Here is a 25537-nt window from a genome sequence, read left to right as displayed (position 1 = left end):
CTGGCAACCCCTTGAAATGCACACGTTCCCCACGCTTTTATGGCAACTGGGGTTTCCCCTTCCAGGAGCATTCCTGAGTGATGTTGCCAGAGAACGGCAGGGTTTTCTCCACCCCTCCTGAATTCTTCTGGCTTGTAACCAGGTTGCCTAAACTAAACAGGGGCAAACAAGCCCACCAGCTCTCTCTAGAAGGCTGGAAGGCCGGGATGGCGGCCACCCACCCCTTAAGCCTTTGGCTGGCCCGGCCAGCATCTGGGACAAGCTGGAGAGGAAGCTGGAGGCCAGAGCCTGGAGCATCCTCTGAGGGATGCTGACCTTGGGTGATTTCAGAGACAGCAGCAAGCTGGGAAAAGGTTAAAACAAACGTTTATTTAACAAATTATATTAAGAAGACAATCACACAGTGAAACTTTCCTTTGCCAAGTACAAGAGTCACCTCAAATAAATAGACGTAGCAAGGACTTTGTCCTAAGCGAGGCACGGCGGCCTGTCTGAGGCCCAGGCGGTCGCGCGGTGGCTCACCCGCCCTTGGCTGGGAGCACAGCAGTCCCGTCTCCTGGTGGTGACGGCCACAGGCGCTCTGGGCCGCCATCAGAACAGGCAAGGACAGTGGGGCTGGGGCGAGAGCAGAGTGCCTGGCCTCCTCTTCCAGGCCCCAGGGGTCCAGGAGACGGGAACCGAGTCCCAGGAGCTCAGCTGTGGCACATGGCTGCTTTGTCAGGGCCCTTCTCTGCCCTCGTCCTCAGGCTGCCCAGGTCTCCGGGGAGCTGCAGGCTGGGACCCCTTGTAAATGGGAAGGCGAGCAGCCCGGAACCTCAGGGGAGCCCTTGTTGGCTGGAGTGAGCAGGGTAGGCGGGCTCTTGCCTTGTGCTCAGCACCCATGGCGCGGTGGGGTGGTGACACCATCACGCCAGCACCAGCAGGACCAGTGGCAGCTGGGAAGTCCATTACTGGACTGGAAACAAAAAGATCAGTGTGGGGCATGTGCTTATGATGGGCCAGCTGGCAGAGGGGGCTCTGGGGCCCGACGAGACTCGGGTCCATATCCTGTCCCTGCCACTTACCAGCTTTGTGCCTGTGGGCAGGTCTCAGCGTCTTCATCTGTAATAAAGAGCAGGTAACACCCATCTCTGGGGATTTGTTTTGAGGGGGAACGACGGGAGAAAATGTGCTCCAAGTGCCAGCCTAGCGCAGGGCAAGGAGCAGGGGCTCCATCCGTTAGTCCTTCCTGCCCCTGCCGGCCCAGGGCAGATGGAAAAGCCAGTGTCAGCGGCTTCTCACCACCAAGTGCGTGTACTCAGGGATTTGCAGGAGGTGGCCCTCGCCCCCGGGAGGCTGGCCTCTGACCTGCCATCTCTCCCTGCTGCTGCCACGGCTCCCACCTTTCCGAGCAGAGGAGGGTGTGGGATGAGAGCTCTTGGACTTGGGGTGGGAAAGACGCCTCGTTACAAATCTGCAAGTGAACCTGGAGCAGACTGGCTCCTCATCACCGTTGTGCCATTTCCAGGGCCTCTGGAGAGAGACCGGAATGTTCTGGGGAAAAGGAAGGCAGCGCTGTGCTCTGCTTAGTCTTTTCGGGAGGGAGGTACGGGGGTGATGGGGGGCCAAGGGCGAGGCGGCCGCCCTGCATGTGTCCAAGGGGCCCCCACCCTCCCCTCCCCAGGTGGCCAGAGGGGTCGTGAAGAAAAGCACCTCCCAGGAAGAAAGGAAAGGTCATGACAGCTCACCACTGCCCAGCGCCCCGGTGGCTGCATGAGCCCACGAGGGCTGGGCATGAGCACACACACGCGCCCCCGGCCCCCCACACACTCGCTCACCCGCCTCTCAGAAGCCAAAGCAGGAGAGGGTTAGGAGCAGCTAACAGCAGCACTGTTTCACCGTCCCCGGCAGCCGTGTACCGCCATTCACAGTCAGCGCCAGCCGAGACCACATCTGTGATGCTGGGGTCCCTCTGGCGCACCCGGGTCCACGCAGGTCTGCCCTCTTGCTGGTGGCCCTGCAGCCCCACCTAGTTCCGTGCATCCCGGGACTGCAGGGTGGCCCCCGGGGGTGTGAATGGGGAGCTGGGTCCCCCCTCCCCCGACAGCCACTCTTACTGCCTGGCTCTGCCTTCTTGCTCCCTGACAAGGGACCCTCCAGCGTCCTCTCTGGACTTTCCAGGGCCCCTCAGAGCTGCTGAAATGCCTGGTTCTCGGTCAAGGGAGAAGGGCCCCCGTGTTAGCTGTCAGAGATGATCTCCCATCCAGGGTGTGAAGAAGAGATGGAAGGAAAAGTGCATGAACCACTGGGAACTGGACAGAAGCGAGCATGGCTCTGCCCCGAAGCCTGCCAGCTGTCACCCCTCTCTGTTGAGCTTTGACTCACATAAGTCACTTGGTTTGGGACCAGCCACCCCTCCAAAACAGCAGCAGACCCAGGTTCTCGGGACCCCGGGGGCTCCCCCGATTCCCCAGAAACACGAGCTTATTTTAGCGGGAACGTTTGAGGTCAGCTCCTCAGCTCTTTCCTGGTAAAGCACTGACCCCAGAAAGCGCTCGCAGGGACTGTGGGCTCCACGCCGCGGCCCCGGGTCCACCAGCCACCTGCCCTCTCCTGCCAGGTGGCAGGCATGGGGAGGCCAGCCCCACCAGGGACGTCCTCAGGTCTTGGGGGAGGTGGGGAGGGATGACCACTTCCCTGATGCGCAGAAATCAGGAGGTATCGAGATGAAGACCGAGGTGGGAGAGCCGAGGGCTCTGGAGCTGGGGGGGCTGACGGCAGGTGCATGAGGTATTTTGTGCCCCGCCCCACCTCCCTGCCAGCGGCCAGTCTCCTGTGTTGGTCAGTTCCTGCTGCACCTCCGCCACCAGCGAACCCTGCGCCCTCCCGGGAACGACAGTGGGGAGGGCTCTGTCCCGGGCCGGGCAGTGGCTCTCCTGTGCTGCCTTCCTGGTGGGGGGACCTCCCTGCTCTCCATGGCCCCCCACATGCCAGCCTCATGTCCAACCTCACACCCAAAGCCCCAGCCATCTGGCGACCCCCAACATGAGGTCTGTCCTAATTCCACAGAATGTTGGCATCTCCCAGACAGCCAGACAAGGTGGCCATGGGGTGAGGGCCGGAGCCTCCAGGGTCGGCTGCTGCCACCGTTCTCATGGCACATGTGTGGGGAGCTGGACTTGGCGGCTGGCAGGGTGAGGACCTCAGTGTATCCACTGGCCACCTGTGGCAGAAACATCAGTTCTGGCCCCCGTTTGGTGACTTGGGTCAGATGGGCTTTTCAAAACAACTGTCCCTGTTAGGAGAGGCCAACAGGACACCGCCTGGCTCTGAGCAGCTGGGTGGCCACGTGTCCACATCCCTGGGCACCGGCTCACAGCACCTCTTCACCTGCGGCCCCGGGAGGGCCTCGCTGTGGTCACCAGGTTGGGGCACCAGGCCGAGGCACGTGGGCGTTCCAGAGACGAGCCCTCTGGGGGAGAGGGTATGAGCACAGCGTCCTCGCATCGAGGCAAGCACCAGTCCCTCAGCTGTCTCCCCAGAAGGCAAGTCCCCTCTGTGCTGGCAGCCGGGGTGTGCAGCTCCCCGACCTCAGGACGTCCAGTGTGTGGATCGAGGGACAAGTTCCAGGGCTGTCCACAGTGCGGCAGGGAGTCAGGCTCGGGTCCGCTCGAGGACCCACCGGCTTCTTCCTCCCGTGCTCCCCCAGGGTCGCCGTGAAATGCTCAGGGCACTTGATGCTGTCGGCGTGAGGGACTTGTTCCACGGCAGCCCCGGGGCTGGGGTGACCAGGGAGCCGTGGAGGGGCCTGTGCACATCTGCCATCGCCCTCAGGGTCTTCCAGGAGGAAAGCAATGGCTTAGTGGTGAGTGACAAGAATGAAGGGAGCCGGTGGCATCACTGGGCGGCCAGAGCAACTGTCCAGGGCCCTCAGGGGTGACTCCTGCGGTGGGTAGGGTTGTTTGTAGGACGACTGGTCATCACACAGACACGTTAGGAGCCGCTGGTCACTACAGCACACACAGATTAGTGGAGATTAGGAACAACGTCCCCAGGGAGGTGGGGATGTCATGTCAGGCAAGCCGATGGCCGAGGATGCAAGCTCAGCTGCCCAGTCTGGTGAGCCCCGCGGGCGGACCGGGCGAGGGGGCACTCAGTAGTCTGGGCAAGGCTCTCCTCCCCGCAGGGCACCGGCCCCTCAGGACTGGGGGATCTGCTGACACCGGGTGGGGCTGGGCGGGAGCCTGGCGGCGGCACTCTGCTCCGTGCGGAAGCTGTACTCGTACTGCAGGGGGGGGGACAGGGGACAGAGAGCACAGTCAGTGTGTGAGGACACCACAGAAAACCACTCCACGGCCTCGGCCCAGCCCAGGCAGAGGCCAAGGTCACCCTGCTGAATATCCAGCCGCAGGAAGGGCTGCCTTCTGCGTCTGCGTGTGCACATGGACTGTGGGTGTGAGCTCTGTGTGTGCGTGTGTGTAGACATGCCTCTGGTGCTGTAGGGGCTGGCTGCTTTGTGACAACTGGTGCCTTTCACAGTCCTGGGCCTGTTCCCCACCGGGTGAGGCCTCAGCACCAGCGGTGACCGCGATGCCCGTGGCAGACATGCGTGAGCTGACCGATGGCCCTCCTGCCTCCAGGGCCCAGCAATGCTGCTCGTGCTCCTGCTGGAAGGGGAGTCACACGGCTGGGAAGGGCAGATCTGCGACTCCAGCCACAGCCACCAGGCTCAGGGGACCCCTGGACTAGCTGCTCTGCTCAGTGCTTCCTGAGCACCATGGTGACAGACACTCCAGGTGATGCGGGACATGGAATGGACACCACCCTATACCTGCTTTCCTCTCTGAGTTCCCAGACCCACTCCCTGAAGGGCGTGCGACTGTCCTCACGAACTGATGAGGACCCGAGGCTCTGTAAGGGCAGCACCCCACGGGCCACCCAGCCTGAGCCAGGACAGGGTACCAGCCGCACGCTGGAGGCCAGAGCTTCCCGGAAGCAACCTTGGGTCACAAAAATGAGGAAAGGTGGGTCCCAAGTCTGATAGAAATTCAGAGAAGGGGCAAGGATGTCTGCTGGGGAGGGGGCACCTGCGGTTCACCTTGGAGGCCAGGTAGGAATACAACGTCCCAGCGAGGGGCAGGTGTGCCAGGTGGAAGTGTGGGCACAGGTAAGGAGGGGCCAGCGGGCACCGTGGGCAGGAGCTTCTGGGGTTGTAGCATGGGGAATGGCCTGGAACACTATGCCGAGGCAGCATGTGGTCCTATGGGTTTTAGGAATGAGGAGCTTAGACTAGGTCAATGGCTGCTGTGTATTCTAGCAGTGGAATTGCCATAAAACAGGGTTCCCCTACATACAGCAGAGTGAAGTGGAGCTGCCTAGGTGAACTCAGCCACCACCCGAGGCTGTCTCCTCAGGGGACACTGGGTGGGGGGGCGGCTCTTAGGAAGATGGTATGGAACCATACCAGCAGGAGGGTGACTACGGGGTGCCCACCACAGGGAAGGCTGCAGACCCCAGCCTGGGACTCCAACTGCCCCTGCCCACCTCCTCCCGCCGGGCGCACTGGCAAAGCCTGGCTTGCCCAGCTCCCCCAACCTCCCCAAAATGAGCTGCCTGCAACAAGGCTGAGGGCTGCGCTGAGCGAGAACAGCTAAGAGGTGAAAGGTTGGAGGGAGAGTTCAAGAATGACGGGGCGGGGGGCTGAGCCAGCCAGCACTGTGTCTTCGGCCACCCCTGCCTTATGGTCCCCTAGGGCTGACCCAGGATGGACAGACACTCAGTGAACTCATCTCTATAGGGCAGGTCATGTCAAGAAGGAAGCACTGGCGAGGATGTGGAGAGAAGGGAACCCTGTGCACTGCTGGTGGAAATGCGAGCTGTGCAGCCACTATGGAAAACAGTAGGGAGGATCCCCCCCAAAATGAAACAGAACTACCATAGGATCTAGCTATTCCACTTCAGGGCTTTTACCTGAAGAAAAAGGAAAACGCTCGAAAAGACATCTGCTCCCCCATGTTCACTGCAGCATTATTTACAACAGCCCAGACGTGGAAGTGGTCTCAGTGCCATTGCTGGATGAATGGATAAAGAAGATGTGGCACGCGCACACACACACAATGAAATATTATTCAGCCATAAAAAAACGAAATCTTGCCATTTGTGACAACATGGATAGACCTTGGGGACATGCTAAGTGAAAAAAAGTCAGAGAAAGGCACATACTGTATGATCTCATATGTGGAATCTAAAAAACCAAAAAAACCCCGACCGAGCTCAGAGACACACAGAACAGACTGGCGGCTGCCAGAGGTGGGGGGGGGGGGGGGGGGGGGGGGGGGGGTGGGGTGGGGGGTGGTGGTGCGAAATGGGTGAAGGGGGTCAAAAGGTACAAACTTCCAGTTATAACATAGGTCCTGGGGCTACAATGTACAACACGGTGACTATAATAATACTGTATTGCATTTTTAAGACTTGCTAACGAAGTAAATCTTAAAAGTTCTCATAAGGAAAACAAATCTGTAACTATGTATAGTGAGCGATGTTAACTGGACTTAATGAGGGGATCCTTTCGCGATATATACAGATATAGAATCATTACATTGTATACCTGGAAGTAATACAATGATCTATGTCAATTACACCTCCATAAAAAAGGTGGAGTGGCCTCCTGTACTCCCAGGGCTGCTGTGAGGGTGGGACGAGCCTTGGCGGGTTAAGGGCCCGTCCCTGGCACCAGGAAAACAGTCACTGTGCATTTGTTGGCTATGCAGCCAACAAGACCTCGCCCTCATGCCCCCTAACGCCCAGGGCACAGCCCACCGCCAAGGGACGCCAGCTCTGGGGAGGCTGGTGGAACAGTGCAGCCCCGGAGACCTTCAGGCAAAGTTCAGGACAATATCGCCACCTGGTGGCTGCCTGGGTGCATGACAATAGGAAAGGTTCTCTCGTTGGCTCCATCAGCACCTGCCACACCCACCTGGTGCTGGGCACTGGGGCCAGGCAAGAGTCCCACAAGGGTGGCCGGGGAGGGACACTGGCAGAGCAAGGTCATCAACCCAAATTGGCAACACAGGAGGAAGAGCAGGTTAGGGGAGAGAACATGAGTGCCTTTCTGCCAGTGGCCGAGAGTGGTCCTCCGAGGAGCCCCTAGGGGAGCTGCCGGGCTGGGGAGACCTGGAGCCAGGGATGTGGGGCTGGGAACTGGAAGCACCTGAGGGGCAGGGCAGCTGCAGTTACAGGTGTGGAGATGTTGCAAGAAAAGCACCCAGCGTCAGAAGACGAGGACGGCCAGGGAGAGCAGCAGAGGCCAGGGGTGTGCTGGGGACCTCAGCAGGAGCAGCTCTGAGTGGGCGAAGGTTCGAGAGAGGGGTGCAGATGTGCACAGGTGAGTGCGGCCCCTCCTCAGGCACGCAGGGCAGGAGATGCGGGATAAAGCTATTAACGGCAGGCCGGTCAGCCTTTAACACACACCCTGGGGGGTCCTGTTGAAATGTAGATTCTGACTCAGCAGTCTCAGGTGGGGCCTGAGAGCCACGTTTTTATCCAACTACCAGGTGACTGGTGGTCTGGGGACCAACTTAGACAATTCTGTGACCCAATCAATGGGACCTGGGAGCAGATGTGATAGGAGCAGGCAGAGATGGAAGGGCCAGGGACATTAGAGCTAGGCAAGTGGGGGTGGGGGGGAGAGAAGTGGGAAACGGGTGAGGTCTAGGCAGAGGGCTTCCCTTTGGCTGCTCTGAGACCATGCCTGGCCTGGGAGACGCCTGCCTGAGGCAGGAGCAGAGGTGACGCAGCTCTCAGAGGAGGCAACCAGCCCAGTGCCAGGCCCCCAGCCGGGGCACCGTCAAGTGCTGGCGGAGACAGTCGTGGGCTGTCACTTCTTCAGGGGGTTCTGCTGTGCCCTGCTGTGTGCGGCTCTGTGCCAGCCTCCTGGGGGTGGCGGGGAGTGCCTGGGGCAGTCAGCCCTCCTTGATTTGTTGGGGCTGGTCTTCCACAGGGAGCACAGAGGGAGATGGAGGCACCAGCTCCCAGATGTCCACAGCCCCGGCCTCAGACCTGGCTGCTGACGGCGGAGGGCCCAGAAAAGGGCACTTCCAGTTTCTGGATGGCAGAGTGGGTGGGAGACGGAGGGACAGCAGGACATTTCCGAGTCCGAGGAAGTGGCTGACGAGGTGGAAGTGCCTTGGTGGGGAGTCATGCGCCAGTCTTTGTGGCCAGGAGGTGGGACATGGCCACTAGGAAGTGGCCATAGGCGGGCCTTCAAGGATGCGCTGCTAAGTTCCCTCACTGGGGCTGGGGGAAGGAGGGAGAAGTTGAAAATACACACACTGCCTTTTTCTGACTCACAGCCGCAACACAACCCTGCCCCCACCCCAGGGGCCAGGGACTCAGGCGCACAGACTGCTGTCCCCGGGCCCCCGCCCCCTGCCCTTGGGATTTTTCCCTTTTTAGGTTATCTTGGCTGGAGAAAAGCCTTACTCCCCTCATCTCTTGTTTTCTCTAACTCCCCGAATGAAATTTCAACATATGTCCCCCGCCATAATCCCCCTTAGGCTGCGGATCACCCGTCCCACAGCCGCTGTCCTCCCCGGGATGGCTGGCCCCAGAGTGTTTGCCCGAGAGACGGGGGCCGCTTCTGGAAGCCCTTTCACTCCCTTGGGCAAACAGCGAGTACCTTTGAAGGTGGATTTGGGCTCGGATCTGTTTACTCAAGACATTAGTCTCCTGCATAAGAAAAACCTGCCCTCGCGGACAAACAGCAAATCCTTTTTGAATTAAAAAAATTTCCAATTAAAAAGCATTTGGGTTCGCAGAGCCGAGCCCAGGGGAGCGGCGCCGGGCCGCGGCGCCCTCTGGTGGACACAGGCCGCCACCGCAGCACGGCAGCGGGCCCGGCGGCCTCTCCAGGAGAGACGTCGCTGTCGGGGGCTCCGACCCGTCCCGTTCCCCGGCGGCCACACCTGCCTCTGGCCGGCAGACACTGCCACTTGACGGGATCAGACCTCCTCCAGCCACGGCGTGCGAGGCCCAGCTTCCAAGAGCCTTTTGTCACGGCGAGACCAGCTGCCCCGAGGAGGCCGTCCCAGGAGCCCCAGCCTGGCTGGTACAAAGGGGGCCACCCAAGCCCCACCCCCAACTCACAGAGGTGCGGTGAGAATCGCCTAAGACGCTTCGGGAAAGCACCTTGAGAGTGGAGAAACGAGTCCTCACGTATCCAACCAGGGACTTCACCAAAGCCAGTGACGCCTGGTCTTGCCCCGGTGCGGTGGGCTGGTTCTGGTTTAACTGGCCCGGTGGGGCAGGCATCCACATTGTTTAAAAAAAAAAAAAGCACCCAGGTGATTTCAATGGTTAGGAAGGTGGCAAACCACTACCTGAAAACTTTGACCAGACACAGCAGAGGGAAAGAAGGCAAGCAGACCCCCTCCCTCCCTGGTCTAGGCACGATCAGATCAGTCCGAGGGCTCCGCACCAGGAAGGGCAGGGAGGGACTGTCCCAGCATCTGAGTCTTGCAGATGTGGACACTGAGGCCGGAGAAGGATCAGACTGCTCACAGCCCCCGAGGGAGCCCACGCACGGCTGGACTAGGCCCCCAGTGGCACCTGCACCGGGAACAGGAATAGTGCTGGCAGTTCCACTGGCGTCAGGCAAGCGCAACTCTGAATCACAAGTGGGTGCAATTCGGAGGTGGTGGGGGGGAGAGGGACAGATGTGAGCCAGCGACCCATGCAGGTTGGCACCGTGCTGGATCACGGAAGGGCCTGGCGGGGGCCCAGGCCAGGCCTCAGGGACCTGGCCAGGTGATGACAGGTGGAGGGAAGGAAAGGAGCCAGACTCAAGCCAACCATAAGTGTGGTTCAGGGCTGGGTGACACTGAAGGGTGGGCTCCGCAGTCACGGAGTGTCCCCAAGGCAGATGGATGGGCCTGGCCACGCACAGTCAGAGGCAGGTGGGTGAGGCTCTGAGCAGCAGCCCCGCGTTCCCCACAGCCCACCTCTCCCGAGCCTGCCCTGGCACCTGCTCCGGGGCCCCAGGGCCCAGGCCTGGACACCTGCTCTGCTCATCACCAGTGGTTCAACCCCCTGGGAACTTCAACTACGGAAGCTTCCTCTCCTCATGTGAGGGCTCTGAGTCCTTCCCACCTGTCTCCAGAAGCCTGGTGGCTAGAACTCAGCACCCTGTGGGAGGGAAGGAGGCAGGTGCCCCTGCGAGGAGCAGGCATGCAAGTGCCCACGTCCCAGGGTGCAGGCCTCCTCTGTGTGCTAGGCGAGGGCCCATCCAGCTGATCTTGAACCCGTCCACCCTCTCAGCTACTGAGGGCAGACGGAGGACCAGAGGGGAGCGACGAGCCCGAGGCACGTGACGCTCTGTGGTCTGAGTCCTCTCGTTTTGTCCCAGGGGAGCCTTTGTCTCATACTTGGATTGTGGTTCCACAGAGACATCCGAAAACTGGGTGATGGGGGAAGCCCGGGGTCAACATGCGTGCGGAACTGCTCTACCTGAGGAAGGCTGTCCACGTGCAGACTGGGGCACAGGGGCCGGTGGGGAAGCCAGGACTGCCCTCCCCAAACCTCCAAGAGGTTCTAGAACCCCCCGGAGCTGGGAGAATGCCTTGTTCAACCTCGTCATTTGGTGAGAACCCAGCTCAGGGCTCGTGGGTTACAGCCACGACCCCTGTGGCCACTAATAAGGCGAGAGGAGTGGCAGGAGCTGCTGGGTCCCAAGTCAGGGTGCCGGGACCGGATCCTCCTATCCTGTGAAGCTGGAACCACTGCCCTTCCCACGACAGGAGAGCAGACCGATGCCAGACCAAGGCCAGCAGGGGCAGCCGGGAGGCCCTTTAACTACCACGTCCCATATGGATGATCCGGTTGGTCCCATAACAACCCCACAGAGGGTCAGCGTGGCTCCTGCAGACCATCTGGGAAGCCGTTTCTGTGCTTCCATCCTTGCGCTCCCGCTGGGCTCATGAGCTCTAACCTGAGAGCAGCAACCGGAGTCAGGAGCCCCGAGCTCCACCCAGTCCCACTGCTGGTCTCCCCCTAAATGAGGGGCTGAAAAGGGCCCCTCCACGGCTCACCTGCTCCAGGAGCAGGAACCACGGCTGTCAGGCACTGGGCCAGGCACGGAGCTGGCCTGGGGAGGGGCTCTGTAAGCAGCGCTGAGTGACTGCATGGCCGGGCACGGACCCAGCCCCTGCATCTTTCCACTGAGGCATCGGGGTCATTTTCAGCAATCCTCATCGGACCCACCCTCCCTGCTTTCCTGTTCTAAGCCTGGGACTGCTAGAGGCTGTGGCCCAGAATAGATGAACGAATGAACGAAGGACGGATTGGTGGACAGGTGCGTGGATGGGTGACGGGATGGGTCAGGCTCTGGGCACAGCTCAGTGCACAGGAGAGAAGGCAGCTGGCGTGAGGACTCAGTCCTCGGGCAGGCAGGGGGTCACTCTGGTTTTCGGTCTTCTGTGGAAGCAGCAGTATCATTCCAGCCCTGGCCCTCTGAATTCTCACTGCCCTCTGAGGCTGATGGTGTGATGGCCCCCAGCCTGTGGTATTTAACTCATGCATGTAAGTACTGAGCCCAGGGCTGGTCCACATCACCCCTGCGGATGGCGGAATTCTGAGTCTAGGTGATTTCTGTTTGTATCTCTGTGCACAGACCCTGTGCAAGTGGGAGGTTCACACATTGTTGGCCTATGTGGTGTTTAGAAATAGAAACATGGGAAAAGTTGAGAGACTCTGCGTAAAATGCCAACATTTTCCAAGCTTTCATTAAAAAAAAAAAGGGGGATATGCCAATTCTGGACCTCCATTCTTTTTTTTTTTTTTTTTTTTAAGATTTTATTTTTTTCCTTTTTCTCCCCAAAGCCCCCCGGTACATAGTTGTATATTCTTCGTTGTGGGTCCTTCTAGTTGTGGCATGTGGGACGCTGCCTCAGCGTGGTTTGATGAGCAGTGCCATGTCCGCGCCCAGGATTCGAACCAACGAAACACTGGGTCGCTGGCAGCGGAGCGCGCGGACTAAACCACTCGGCCACGGGGCCAGCCCCTGGACCTCCATTCTTGCACAGCAACCACGAGCCTCACACAGGTGAGTGGAAGCTGTTTTCTTCAGAGAGGCATGCGCTTTCCAGTCTGCCACAGTCCTCACCACTCCCTAGAAATGGCCCAACCTGGCAGAGTGCCAAGTGCCATTTTATCACTGTGATTGTATTTTGTGTGTGAGCGTGTGGGGTGATGTGGACAAAGAAAGGAAGAAAGTAACATCTTTCTTGGACCCGTGACTATTAAAAGTAGGAAAATTAAAGACTGAGAAGGCACACATTTTAAGGAAAATGGGGAAAACACATTTTGTGGTGGAACTGAAGATTTCTGCATGACTGATAAGGACACCAAATGTGTCTTGCTCTCCTGGGCCCCTCCCTTGTCACGGGGCGGCTGGCGGGCACCTGCGTGTCCAGCCTGTGTGCCCTGCCTGTGGCTCTGGGCGGGGCTGGGGACTGACAGATGCCTTTACTGCTGAATAAATGCCATTTCTGTGTCTGCAAACAGCCATGAGGGCTTGCCCCTCATCAAGTCAACATTTCAGAGTTCACCTGAATATCACCTAAAAAATGGATATTTGTATTTTCCCTCTCCTAGGTTATTTGTAGAAAAAGATTTAAAACAATACCGCTTTCCAGCCCCGACTTCTGGGTGGAAGACGAGAAGCCATGGGGTCACTCTGGGAAGGAAGGTGCCCTCCTCATTCTTTATCTCCTCTTTATGCTCCTTTTTTACCTACATGCCAGGCAACCTTCTCAGAGTTCAATTTGGGGGGTATGACTTTAAAACTTGGGGGACGAAAGTTCCCAAAATGCTAAGAAAAGGGTAGAAAAATCTCTGAATGAAGGACTTGCAACAGACTGAATATTTATCCTGACTTCAGTTTTGCCCAAATAGGGACACAACTCACGACGGTACCCGGGCAGGAAATTCTGCCTGCCGAGCGTCACCTCTGCTTCTGCTTTATCCGCGGCTCAGCCTGGTTCTCTCATCCTTACGACGAACACCCTGGGCCACCTCAGAAGCAACCTGTGTGCTGGCTGCCGCCTGGCCAACACTGCGACCCACAGAACCAAGAAGGGTGCTGGGGGAGGGGGACCCTGAGGCTCTCCGAATTAGGAGCTCTTTTAATATAATCTACCATATTAATATGCCCGTGGAGAAAAAATATGATCATCTCAATAGATGATTAAAAGACATTTATCAAAAAGCCACCACCCATTTCTGATAAAAACATTTAGGAAAATAGAAATAGATGGCTAATTCTTTAACATGATAAAAAAAAAAAAAAAGATGTCTATATATAGCAAGCCAAAACACAGCATTATGGGTTAATATTGAAATTAGAAGCCTCCATGAAAAACACAGATAAGACAAGGGGATCTGGTGACCTGCAAGTGCCGGCCGTGGTGTCAGGGACAAGCTCCAGGAAGAGGAACGAATGCTGGAAGAAAGGAGGCTGGCACCGGTGTTTGCAGATGACACAACTCCCTGCCTGGGAAACTGAAGGAAAGCAACTGAGAAACCACCAGAAACAATAAAAGAAGCCAGTGAGAGAGCCAGCTCCAAAGGAAAATGCAAAAGTCAACAGCTTTTTGATATAGAAATGCCAGAAAATCTAATGCCAGAACAGAGCCCGTTTGCAAGAGCCACAAAAACATAAGGCACCCGGAATAACCTAGAAAGAACACCATCCACTCTGCCAAGTGACAAAAACAGACCCGGGTGGAGACTCTCCATCTAAAACGCCAGCCACTCCCCCCCCCGCCCCCCCCGGATCTGTATGCTCAGCGCAGTCACAATAAACATGGAGAAGGCAGTTACGGGAAACCCTCCTCCCAGAAAGAGTCTGAAGTTCAACTGGAAGAATAATCGTGTGAATATAAATAGGAAAATTGGGGGGGGGGGGGAACTAACCCTATCATACATTAAAGCTTATTATAAAGCTGTCAGATTCAAAACAGTGTGGTAATAACCGAAAAAGAACAGAGTAAAGAAAAATGTCCATTGATCCACTTATGTATGGAACTAGGAGAAAAAGGTAGCATTTAAACTTCATTAAGAAAACTGGCTAGCACTTTAGGGTAAAACGCAGCTGCTTCTACTTTATACCCTCTAATAAACTGCAGATGGATTAAGTTGTTGAAAAGTATTCAATATTTTAATACATTAAAATACAAAAGGGTAGGAGAAAATAGGGGTGAATATTTTTATAATCTTCTAAGTACGACATGAAACCAAAACCAAGATGAAACATTAAAACAAAGACAAAATTGTCCGTGAAAAATTTAAAAACTATTGTATAGTAGAGCACGTCCTTAAAAAGGTGAAAAGCCACTGCTTCGAGTGTGTTTGAACCGATGACAGAGAGAAGGTTGTTATAAAGAGCACAAAGAAAATTCTTAAAAATGAACAAATAGCTTAAATAAGCCAATAGAAAAAATTGGACAAAGGGTGCAAATGGAAGAGATTCACAAAAGAAAAACAAACGGCCAATGTGCATATGAGAAGCTGTGCACCTTTGAATAGCAGTGAGACTTAGCTGTAGTGAGGATGTGGGACACAGGGAGCCCCTCGTACGCCTCTGGGTCAGGGGAGTTTGAACGGGGACACCCTTTATGGAAGGCAAAATGGTAACAGATACTCTTCTAAAGACAGACCTGGGGGGGAGCAAAGACACGTACGAGGAAATATATTGCAGCAGTGTAAGAGTGAAAACCTGGAAACAACTCAGACTGCTGTCAGTCAATAGTGCTTAAATAATTGATACTGCTTAAATAAATGATAGCATAATCATAAAAGGGAACCACATGCAGTCATTAAAAAGAATGAGGGAGGTATGTGCGAAATGATACGGAAGGTTGTGCAAGATACACCGGTGACTGCGAAAGCAAGGTCCAGAATATTATGTACCGTGTGAGCCCGCGAGACGTTTGTTAGAATGCATGTGGGTGTGTGTCTCCAAGGAGTGGACTGTGGGGGATTTTCCCCTTTTACTTTGCATGTTTCTGTAATGTTTGCATTTTTAGAAACATGTACAACCTTTGAACTCAGGGGGAATACACTAAATATGAAGAAATCGATTCTGATTGGCAGGGTAGCTGCTTAAGGTGATAAACTGCCCAAGAGATCGTCCACAATTTCTGGGGAGAGAACTAAGCTTCTCTGTGGCATAAACACAGTGGTGTCCCAGCTGTGGTCAGGTCCCGAAGAGGCTATGAAGGAGTGGTCCCCCAGCGACTTCCTACATTTCAAAAGAGGCCGAACCCTTCTTTTGCGCCTTCAGAGCGGCCATCTATTTTCATTAGGTTTCTTTGTTTTTGGCTGGAATCATCTCAACTCAGCGTGAAAGCTAAGAATTTGGCGGCAGCTCTGTATCTTTGAGCAACATAAGAAAGGGGAGCAGGACAGGGTAACTTCTATTTATTTAACGGACTTTTATTTCCTAAATGAAGGAGGCAGATTTCCTTCGCAAAACATATCAGCTGCCTGACTGAAAAAGAAAGAAAAAGGATTCTGTGTGGTGAAAATGTTCAATCTCACAGGTAGAGAGAAGGTACTTCATTTCCTGTTGCAGTTTACGATCCGACCACTAGATGGTGCAAAGGGACCACAAATTTTGCCCCGTCTCCCTCCACGAAATTCTCCAGCTTAATAAGCACAATGAGAGCTTTCCAAAAGTGGGAAGAATGAACAATTGTGCTGGGATATGAACATTTTGCTTTTATAAAATTGGGACTCTGCCATTTCATTACTGATACAAAAATCTTCTGCTTCGCTTTCTTCCTGCATATGCAGGTCCCAAATCCATGCTAGTCTCATATATTTGAAGGGGCCTGCAGGAGGCGTGCTAAGTGGATGTTCAAAAGTTGAATTCAGAAATTCCTTTCACCTCGCTCTGCCAAATGTGTTTCCATTAATTTCACCTCAATGTCGTGACGTAAACGCCAGTGGAATCGGCCCCAAGCTAAATAAGCAATAAGCCCCATTTTTCAACACACAAACACATAAAGATGTCAGCTCAAACTGTTTACTAATTAACACTTAAAAAGACACAAATTAGATATGCGTGGCTAAGAGCAATTATAATCAAGACGAATTTCTCTAGTCATTTGGGAACTGAAAAAAATGCCTAATTGCTGGAACCAATGTTTTAAAAACTGAAATCACGCCAGTTAGCAAATATGTTCATTTAAAGAACATTCCACGTGACTACACTCTTGAGGATTGACTACAAACACGAGAGCAAGGAAAATATTTAGGTATAAAATTAAAATCTTAAGCTCCCTTAGATTTATAACTTCTTCATTAAATACGTCTGCGAACAGCGGCCCATAAAAACCTGCAGCAATTCAGTGGTTAAATGAACTGCCTCCCTTGTCAATTTTAAGGGAGTGATTAATATTAGGTCGTCCCTTTACTAATTAGACTCTCCCTTGTCTTTCAGCTTTAAAGTCGAGTGAAAATGGAGGCTGGCTGCTCCACCCTGAAGCGTGGGCTCAGGACGCCTCCCCGGCCGTGTTTTTGAGCGGGTTGCCCACCGAAAGGCGGGCGAGCACCGTGCCTGTCCGTGGAAGGTGGGCAGCAGGTGTGGAGATGGCTTTACGCGTGCAGCCTGAAATCTGCACTCAAGGCCACTGTCTCCTGGCCATCATTCCTTGAGACAAGGGACGGAGCGGTCAGTGAGGGAGGCGAGGCTGCGGAGGGTCGGGCCACAGGCCAGCGTGGGGCAGTGGGCAGATAAACGGCTTGATGAAAGGTAACGGGGACACGGGATGATCTCCAGAGCAGCTGCCTGGACGGCGGCGCTGGGGAGCTCCCATCGGCCACGCTGGGGAATCCGTCAGATGGAGAGATGGGGCGACTGCTTGCAAGGGAAATAAAGAGCGGCTGAGAGGGAGAATATTTACATGCCCATGTTCTCAGTCCGAGAGACGACGCTTCATCACAGGGGTCGGCTGCGAAATTACTCTCTTCCCGAGTCCCAAACAGAGAGAACCTTCGGTCTGGGCAGTGGGGAGGACAGCAAGGGCTTCACAGACAGAGCAGAGCCCCCCAGGGTCACTGGGCCACCACCCTCCTGCAGAGCCAAAGGGCTGTACCCAGCCCCATGGGGGAGGGGGCTCACCCGGGGCCAGAAAACCCTCCTGTTGCTGCTGACAGCTGCCACTGGCTGGCCCCCTGGTTGCCTCCATGGCTGAGGGGAGATAGGCAAAACCTCACGTGCGTTCACGGGCGGCAGGGGTATGGGTGCTGGCAGATCGGGCCAGGCAGAAAGGATGTGGCCGCCATCTTCCAGAGCCAGGAGAGTGACAGCATCTGAGTTGGAGTTTCTTTATTAGCCACAGCTTCATTCATTTTCAATAACCCACAGACGCCTGCTGAGTACTTCTGAGTTGTGAGAGGTTTTGCCTTTCCAATGATTTTTTTTCCTTCAACATCTGCTCGATCGCATGTACACTGATTTTAATCGTGATGTTAAAACATGGCCTTCCTCCGGTGTCTTTCCTGAAACGTAACCCAGGGGCTGCATATGCCTCAACCACGGGAAGGCCCTGTGAACAGCACAGCAGCGTGGGCTCAGCCTTGGGGGTGGTCGTCAGGCCTGCGCTCCAACTGGAGGAGGGGCTTGCCCCAGGGTCACACCCAGGTGGCAGGTCCGACATGCTACCCCAGGTATCTGGACTCGAAAACTGCATCCTTTCCCCTGCACCACGTTGCCTCCACCGTCTACACAGCCCACAAACATCCCTGCAAACACCTGATACCTATGCACCAAGGTGGCAGACACCTCTAGTCCACACTGCCAGCCACACTGCCAGCGAGCCTTGTCATCTTCCTGCTGTAGGGCCCAGAGTCACACACTCCCTTGAGCTCATCAGGATTCTGGGGGGCTCGGGGTGCCCACCCACGACTAGGGTGACACCTTGTCTCTCTCCATCTGTTACTCAGTGCCAGGCAATTCTTGGGCTGGCAGGCTGGGGTCCGCTGTGGGCCCCCACTCTGGTGGGGGGCTCCCAGGGACAGCTCTCCTGGGCTGGCTACTGGTGTGTTCCCTTTGGCCCCTGACCACCAAGCTCAAGGCTGACATGGTGATGGGGTTCAATCACGGAGTGACCTGACCCCGAGGCCAAATGGTAGCAATGGGGCACAGGGTTAAATTCAGAAGCATCCCCTGGGCGGGACAGGGTGAGTAGAGTTAAAGTTGGCAGGAAAGCACAGCTGCCCAGTTCTGGACGATGGAGCAACGTGCTGCCTCCTGGGGCACACATTGCAACTGCCTTTACAGCTGGGACCACCCGACCCAGGTTTCTACTGCAAACCGGGGTGATGCCCCCTCCCCCAAAAAGGTGCGGGGGAATAAAGGAGGAGGAAGGCTTGCCTAGCACAAAGCAGCTTCCACAGACCTCTGGAATCCCGGAGATCGGTGCGGGGGGTGGATCAGGATGGGCAAGGAAATGTGATATGGATCATGTGTCTGTGCCCCTGAACCCAAAGGCAGTCTCCTACCTTCTGTGGGGAGGGCGTTTGGCTTAACAGTGTAAAATACAACAAAATAATAGTTTACAGTGAGCAAAGCAAACTCCCCAGCCGGGATCTTCCCGCCCCCAGGCGCCCCCCCACCCCAAGGGCAGCCAGACTTGTTGGGAATGGAAAGCAGCAAAACCCTCCCCAACAAGGGGACACCCAGCGGCTCAGGGCCAACCCACAGGGCCAACCCACGGAGCGCGAGAGAAGGGCCAGGCGGGCGTGGCACGGCTTCTCCTCCACCTCCAACTCCACGAGCAATGCTGAGTTCAGCGGCGAAAAGGAGCAAGTTGAGGTTTATTTATGGAGAAAATCTGATGTTGTTGCAGAAGGAGTGCATTCACCTAAGTGTATGGATAGCAACATGCTTTTAAATGCACCGTTAAATGCACCGTTAAATGTATGCAGGTGGCTGGCGTAAATAACTTCTAAGTCCTCAGATTAAATGAAAAACTCCACGGCGTTCTTGACTGTGATGACATCTGTGGGTCTGTGGGTCTAACACACCCTCTGGTCCTAACCTCTCCTTGTTTCCCCACATTTTCTTTAACTCCACTTTCGTTTCCTTCAATGGAGAATATACCCGTGTTTCTAACCCATCACTGAAAACAGAAATAAAGCTAGGCTTGGTCAACCGGCATGTCACTCCCCAGCCATGAGCAACAGAGCAGCACGTGGTGCTGAAACGGGGACGATTTACACGGCCTCACACCCCTTCCTGTGGACAGGAGAAGTCATAACCATGATCGTGACTACGACAAGAGGAGCTGATGACTGCTGAGCAGTAACCACGGCAGGCACCGTTCTCGGCCATTGACGTGACCATCTCAGGTAAACCCCGTAAATGCTATGGGCTAAGTACTTTTATCACTGTCCTGATTTTACAGAACAGGAAACTGAGGCTCAGAAAGGTTAAGTGGGGGAGCTCAGATTCAAGCCCAGGGCGGCTGACTCCAGGACCCGTCTGCCTCGCCAGGCTGTGCTCAGAGTGCCTGACACCAAGACAAGACATTTTAATGAAGCACACGTTTTTCGACCAGATTTTAGTCCTCAGACTGGAGAAGAGAGTTAAGGTTTATGGTGGTTCTACCACATGCACTGGGCTCTACACGGGGGCCCTCACCTACGTCACCCCATCCTGGTACCTCAAAGGTCCAGCCGGGGTCAGAACCCAGGTCCACCAGCCTCCCACACCCTGTGGTCCCCACCAGCCCCTTACAGGGAGCCACAGACTTCAAGTCACAATGGAGAGGACTTGGAGTGTGACACACGGGGTCTCGATCTTGTCTTGGGTAGGTGACTTCACCTCTCGGAGTCTCAATTTCTGCCCCACAAAATGGGGAGGAATGATGCCCCCTCGGTCAGCTTGGGGTGGGACCCAGTGATGATGTCAGTCAAGCCCGGAGCCCTGAGCTGAGAACACAGCAGGTGCTTAACTAATGGGGCTATTGTTAGGGCCCAGGCAAGCCAGCTGGTGGGGGACCGGAGGGGAGAGAAGGCACGACATTTCGACGGCCACCCCATCTCCAGTAAATGCCACCCAACCCGCAGTGATGGGCACTGGTCTGCCTGGCTTTTCACATCTATTCATTTAGTATCCATGAAAACCTTATGACAGGGCCTATTGTTATTCCGGCCTTACACAGAGCGGGGCGTGACGTGTCCTGGTCAGTGTGGAGCGGGGTCAGACGTCTGTCTGTATGACCCTGTCCATCCTAAACAGGTCACAGGCCGTGCCCCTGCCTCACACCTGCAGCCAGAGCAGGCCACCCTCCAAGGCCTTCCACACACACTCACCGAGCGCCACCCTACGCGGAACCCCACGCACAGGCGGTTCGTGGGCAGGCAGACGGCGGAACCATCCGGCACCCTGCTTTGGAGAAGGGCTGACACGGAATTCTACGCACACATATATTTCTAAGGTGGGAGCCAGCCATTCTTTCTCCTAAGTTTACCCCCCAAAATTCTATAGATGACAATCAGATTGGTTTTTATGATTTACTGAAAATCAAAGGCAAAGGGGGACTTTTTTGTCTTGCTTTTGCTATGACAGGTTTAGAAATTTGTCGTACTACATTGATTCAATTTTCCTTGATTTCAGCCATCTTTCAATAATGCAACCTGCTTCTGCTAGCTGGGTATACAAGAGAAAACCCAAAGGAACTGAGAATATTGAAATGGTTCTACCATTTCCATCTTTGAGACAAATGTTCCTCTCCAAGGAGAGCTGGCTGCGAGCATGTGACTGCTTAACAACCTTCTACACAGAACAGAGGACGCGCACGCGCTAACGCCGTCTCGTGGAACAGGAAACGCGGGCGGACGAGACCTCCAGTTTGATTCCATTATCTCAACTCTCCTTCTTCCGAGTTGTCACATACACTCCCATCTTGGATTTCTTTCTTTTTTATTAGGAAAACATTCAAACTGTTTCAAACCAGGCTGCCAAGTGGGGTCTGGCTTTCAAGCACAATGGGATGTATGCTGATCCTCCCCCTAAGTTACGACAAGGCTCGGACATTTCCCCACACCCCTCCTGGGAGCAAACAATAAAACAGAAGGAGGACGACAAGTCCACTCTGTGCCTGCCCCCAACCTCCACCTTCTTCAAGCTGAGACCTTTTTAAAACAATGGAGCAGAACTGATTTTTCTGTCCGTCACTTAAAACCTTCTGACTAGGAGAAGACAGGGAGATGCTGGTCATGTTTGACTTGAAATAATGAACACGTTAAAAGTGAGTTCCTTTTTCTAAGAAATAAATTTGAGTGAAATGAAAGTGTTTTCCTCAGAGGTCCCCCCAACGTCGAGGTCCTTGCTGCTCCTGGAGCAGATCCCTAAGCGGGACGAGAAGCCCGGGGTGAGCAGTGACGGCCAGGCCCTGCCGCCCCCACCCTGGGCAGCCTGCTTACCTCTTTTTCAATTTCTGCCAGAGATTTGATGGTGATTCCCAAGAGATCGAAGGGCTGCATCTGAAAACACAGATCGAGTCATCCTTTTAATCAGCTCAAAATGCTTCTTCACATCTGCTTTTATGCACAACAACTGTGACACCTCGAACCACCCTGTGTGATCTCGAGTTTTCTCCACCCCTCTTCCAGAGAAACCCAGCGGTATGACCCTCTAGTGACTAGCGAGGGTGAATGGACCAGGAACAGGAGCGTGCTTCCAGGAAACCTCGCCGTCAGTGGGGAAGGACCCTTCTGGTGGGGTCCCTGCTTAGTCTTCTGTTTGTAGCACGGCCACGGCGCTCCTGAAAGACGCTGACTGTTACCAGTAACTCCCACCTCGCTTCTCTCCCCGCCCACCTAAAAAGCCAGTTTGCTCTTTCTGCAGCGGTGGGGATGGAGGTGCCCACGACTTCTGCAGAGGCTGTCCTGGCTGGTGTGTCTATAGTGTGGGACGGGTCTAAGGAGCTCCGGGAGGCGAGGAAGCCGATCTCCTGTCTGGGGCTCCTTGGCCGCCAGGGAAGGGGCTGGAGGGAATTCCAGGTCTTTGAAAACGCAAGGTGAATAAAACAACTGCCCATCAATTATCGTCTGAGAAATTAATGGTAGTGAAAGAGGATAACACTGCATTTTAATGGGGTTTCTAAGATTTTACAAAGATTGGGATCTTTCTCTGAAAATGCTGGCTTTTCAACAGACAGTGTGAAAAATCAAATACACAGGGGTCAGCTGGAGGTCCAGAGAAGGCTGGGCTGAGATGCACGGTGAGAGGGCAGAGGGAGCTCTGTCTCTGAGCCCCCTCTGGGCACATTAGCATTCTGGATTTCCAAGAGGGGCACCGGCCCAGCCTCCTGGAGCCCAGGCCAGCAGCTGGCAGCCAGGGATGAACAGGTGAAACGTGAGTCTCCGACAAAACCCTGGGGTCCTCATGGCTCTGAACTAGGGCCTGAGGGTGGGGGCAGAGTGAGAGCCCAGCCTGGCCAGCAGGGATTTCCTGCAAGGCATGTAGAAAGGGGAGGCTGGCTCCCGAGTCCAGGGACCCAGATTCAAAACTGGGCTCAGCGCCTCCTCGTGATGCAGCCACACGTTACATCGTTAAATCGCTTCATCATTTCCTCTCCTGTGAAAAAGCAGCGTGGGCAGCCCTCCTGGCCTGGCTGCTGGGAGGGTTAAACGAGAGAAGTGCAGGGAAGTGCTCGGCACTGGACTTGGCCCAAGTCCTCGCGCCTTGAGCGCTTGCTGAGTCGGCAGAGCGCCGGAGGTAGCACGCTTGTGAGGGCAATCTTGGGACAGGGCCACCAAACGAGGCTCTCAGCTCTCGGGCTGCTCTGCCAGGAGCCACAAACCAGTTCGGCTCTCTCCCGCTGCCAGCCCGAGTGGCAGGAGAACAGGGCCGCCTGCCCACACTGCCCGGGATCCAGCCGAGGTCCAGCTGTTGCATCATTAGGCTCTAACTGCCCCACTAAACTTTCCCAACTGGAGCCGGTGCACAGGACAGAGCAGCCTCTCGCAGGGAGCAGGCGGGAGAGGCGCCAGCGTCTCCATGGCAACGTGGCCAAGTGGAGTCGGCTGAAGTTACTCATGCTCCGCATGTCACGTCACGAGCATTTTTCAAGATTAAGCTGCTTACCAGAAGGGTTCAGAGGAGGCCTATTATATTTCATGAAAATGGAAACTACAGAGCAGGTCAAATCGCAAGCCGGGTGGTTTTAAGCTGGATCCAAGAAAAACACTGAAGGATTCGTTAGCTGGTGCCCAAACGGGGGCCTTCATGTCTATTAGCTACTCAAAGCAAAGTTCTGCAGAAAGGATAAAAAAAAAAACCCAGAAACAAGTCTATTGAGCAGGCATAGGCTAGCCCTGCACAGTTAAGGGAGGGCCACTGCCCTCCTGGGGGGCAGGCGCCATCCGAAAGAGGGCCCCAGAGTGCCAGGCGGGGTCTGCAGCCCCAGCCCACAGCCCCCCAACGCCGTGCATGTGTGTGGCAGGTGCCTCTATGGTCCAGCCTTCGGGCCCAGCCAGTCCCTCTGTCACTAAAGATAGCTCGGGGACCAGCCTGGGCCTCGGTTCGCTCACGTGTATCATGGGGTCAATGCTGGCCTGCTATTCGGGGGCCCCTGAGTTAGAACAGAGAAGGTGGTTATCACAGAATGCAGCAATTACAATGGGAAAATGGGGAGCCTTCTTTCTGCAGGACATTGTCATCATTAAAGGAAAAAGAACAAAAATTATCAAGCTGAACTTGGAAACCAAGAATATTCACAACTGGCAAATTTCAGTCCAATTTATCATCACATTTGAAATGAAAAGTCTCGGCTGCGTGTGAGTTTCTCTGCTAGTCTGTCTCGCTCCCTCCTCAACCCCTATCTGATCTTTTCTTTCACTTCTCAAGCACCTACTATGTGTACCTACTATGTGCAGCACCAGCTGAAGGGGCCCAGAGAGGAAGAGGACTCACTGCCAGCTCTCAGGCAGCCCTGTCTGTCGCTGCTGCAGGGCTGAGCTTCCAGGGTGGACAACAGGCGGGCAGAAATGATCCCAATGAGGCATGGGGCACGAGGCCGCCAGGATAGCCCGCGTGCTGTGCGGTGAAATCAAGGTGGAGGGAGCTCAGGCTGGGGGTGGAGGAAGGGAAGGGCAATCATGCATGAAACTTACACTTTCTGGAACACAAGAAAACTTCTCTGAAATCATAAAAGGCACACCATCCATTGCTGCAAAAGAAGAAAAAAAGACAGAATGGCATTTCAGACACCATGGATGTTCAGTAACTTGAGATGTCGACACGGACGGTACAAGTGAGTCAGAGGCTGGAGCCAGCTGACATGTGCAGAGGTGAGTGTCGGGGGGAGCAGGTACCACCCCTGCTCCCAGGACACACACCTGGTGATGGAGGCAGACGCCCCGCATGTCCCCTGAACACCAGGCAGATGTGCAGACAAGAGCTGTGGGAGCAGAGAAGGGTCTAGAGCCCACCCTAGGAGTCTGGTGTCCGACCTGTAAGTGATGGGAGCCACAGAGGGGCTGACGGCAGGGCAGAGGTGCACGAGGGCTGAGAGGGGACAGAGCTGTGCCCTGGGAGGAGGTGGGCAGTAAGCATGCCCGTCAGACATTCTCCCCCTGAGAGTGATATCAGGTCCCAGGCTGTCGGCCTCCTGGGAAAGGTCAAGGTTGGAGAACAGAGTAGTTTTGGAGTCAGACAGACTGGGTTGAATCCAAGCTTCTCAAGTTACGTTTAAAAAGAGGATGGCACGGCCTGCGTTAAAGGGGTGTGTGTGAGCTGGAGGTGTGTACAGTGCCCGCACACAGTAGGTCTCAGTGGGTGGGAGCTGCACGGCCACCATCGCTGACTCTTGGTCATTAGTCCCAGGCTCCGTGGGCTGACTCATGGTTTGTGTCTGCTTGGTTTTAACAGGACACACGAGAAGGGCGGAATGGGTCCCCAGCAATTGCACACATGACACGGGGTGGGGGTGAGTGGTACAGTTCCTTTTCCACACCCCTCCACCCACTGTGTCCCCAGGTCATTGGAACTGCCTCCACTAGCGCATTCTTTCCCAGGATAAGTGCTCTTGATGAATTATAACGTCAGAGGAGGACTCTGACGCCACGTCAGTGCTGGAAACCTTGGCACGCTGAGCAGGTCGCATGGACAGAGCGTCACGGGCCTCCCAGGGTAAAGGCTCGGCAGCTGAGCGGGAGAGAGGCATGGAGGCTTCTCCATCAGGTCTGAGCAGAGTCGGGAGGAGCAGAGGCCACATTTGGCCTTCCTGGTCCCGGCTGTTTGTGCCTGGACCTGTAGCCCAGCAGTCAGCATGGGGGCCTCACCCTGAGGGTCATGGTTTTCTGGTAAGTTGTGGTTGTAGGAAGGAATAGAGAGACAGAATAGAAGTTTGGTGAGTGGGTTGCCTGAGAAATGATGCTCTGTGCTTCCCCCTCGCTGTCTTCCAAAATGGGGACATCTCTGGCATACAAGCGGGAGGCAAATTTTTCAGCCCTAAGAAAGGAGAACCTCAGAAGCAGAAAGAAGTCA

At 55.1% G+C, this 25537-nt stretch overlaps 1 protein-coding gene across 10 annotated transcripts in view; it reads right to left on the bottom strand.

Annotated features, from left to right (window-relative positions):
• Positions 1-349: 349 nt before the first annotated feature.
• MVB12B (multivesicular body subunit 12B) overlaps positions 350-25537 on the bottom strand; it is a 188894-nt gene continuing 163706 nt past the window's right edge. For 6 of the 10 annotated variants that reach the window (XM_023628891.2, XM_070251263.1, XM_070251257.1 and 3 more), the window contains 3 exons: positions 24163-24218; positions 21469-21528; positions 350-4264 (listed from right to left, as the gene is read on the bottom strand). In XM_023628891.2, the coding sequence (XP_023484659.1) occupies positions 4178-4264; positions 21469-21528; positions 24163-24218 (203 nt within the window). In that variant the 3' untranslated portion in view covers positions 350-4177. Of the gene's footprint in view, positions 4265-20948; positions 21394-21468; positions 21529-24162; positions 24219-25537 lie in introns of those variants that run through there. The other 4 variants (XM_070251260.1, XM_070251258.1, XM_070251256.1 and 1 more) reach the window with 1 other exon arrangement.

Source organism: Equus caballus, chromosome 25, assembly GCF_041296265.1.
Source record: "Equus caballus isolate H_3958 breed thoroughbred chromosome 25, TB-T2T, whole genome shotgun sequence".
NCBI classification, from domain to species: Eukaryota; Metazoa; Chordata; class Mammalia; order Perissodactyla; family Equidae; genus Equus; species Equus caballus.
This window is presented reverse-complemented; position numbering and strand designations above follow the sequence as displayed.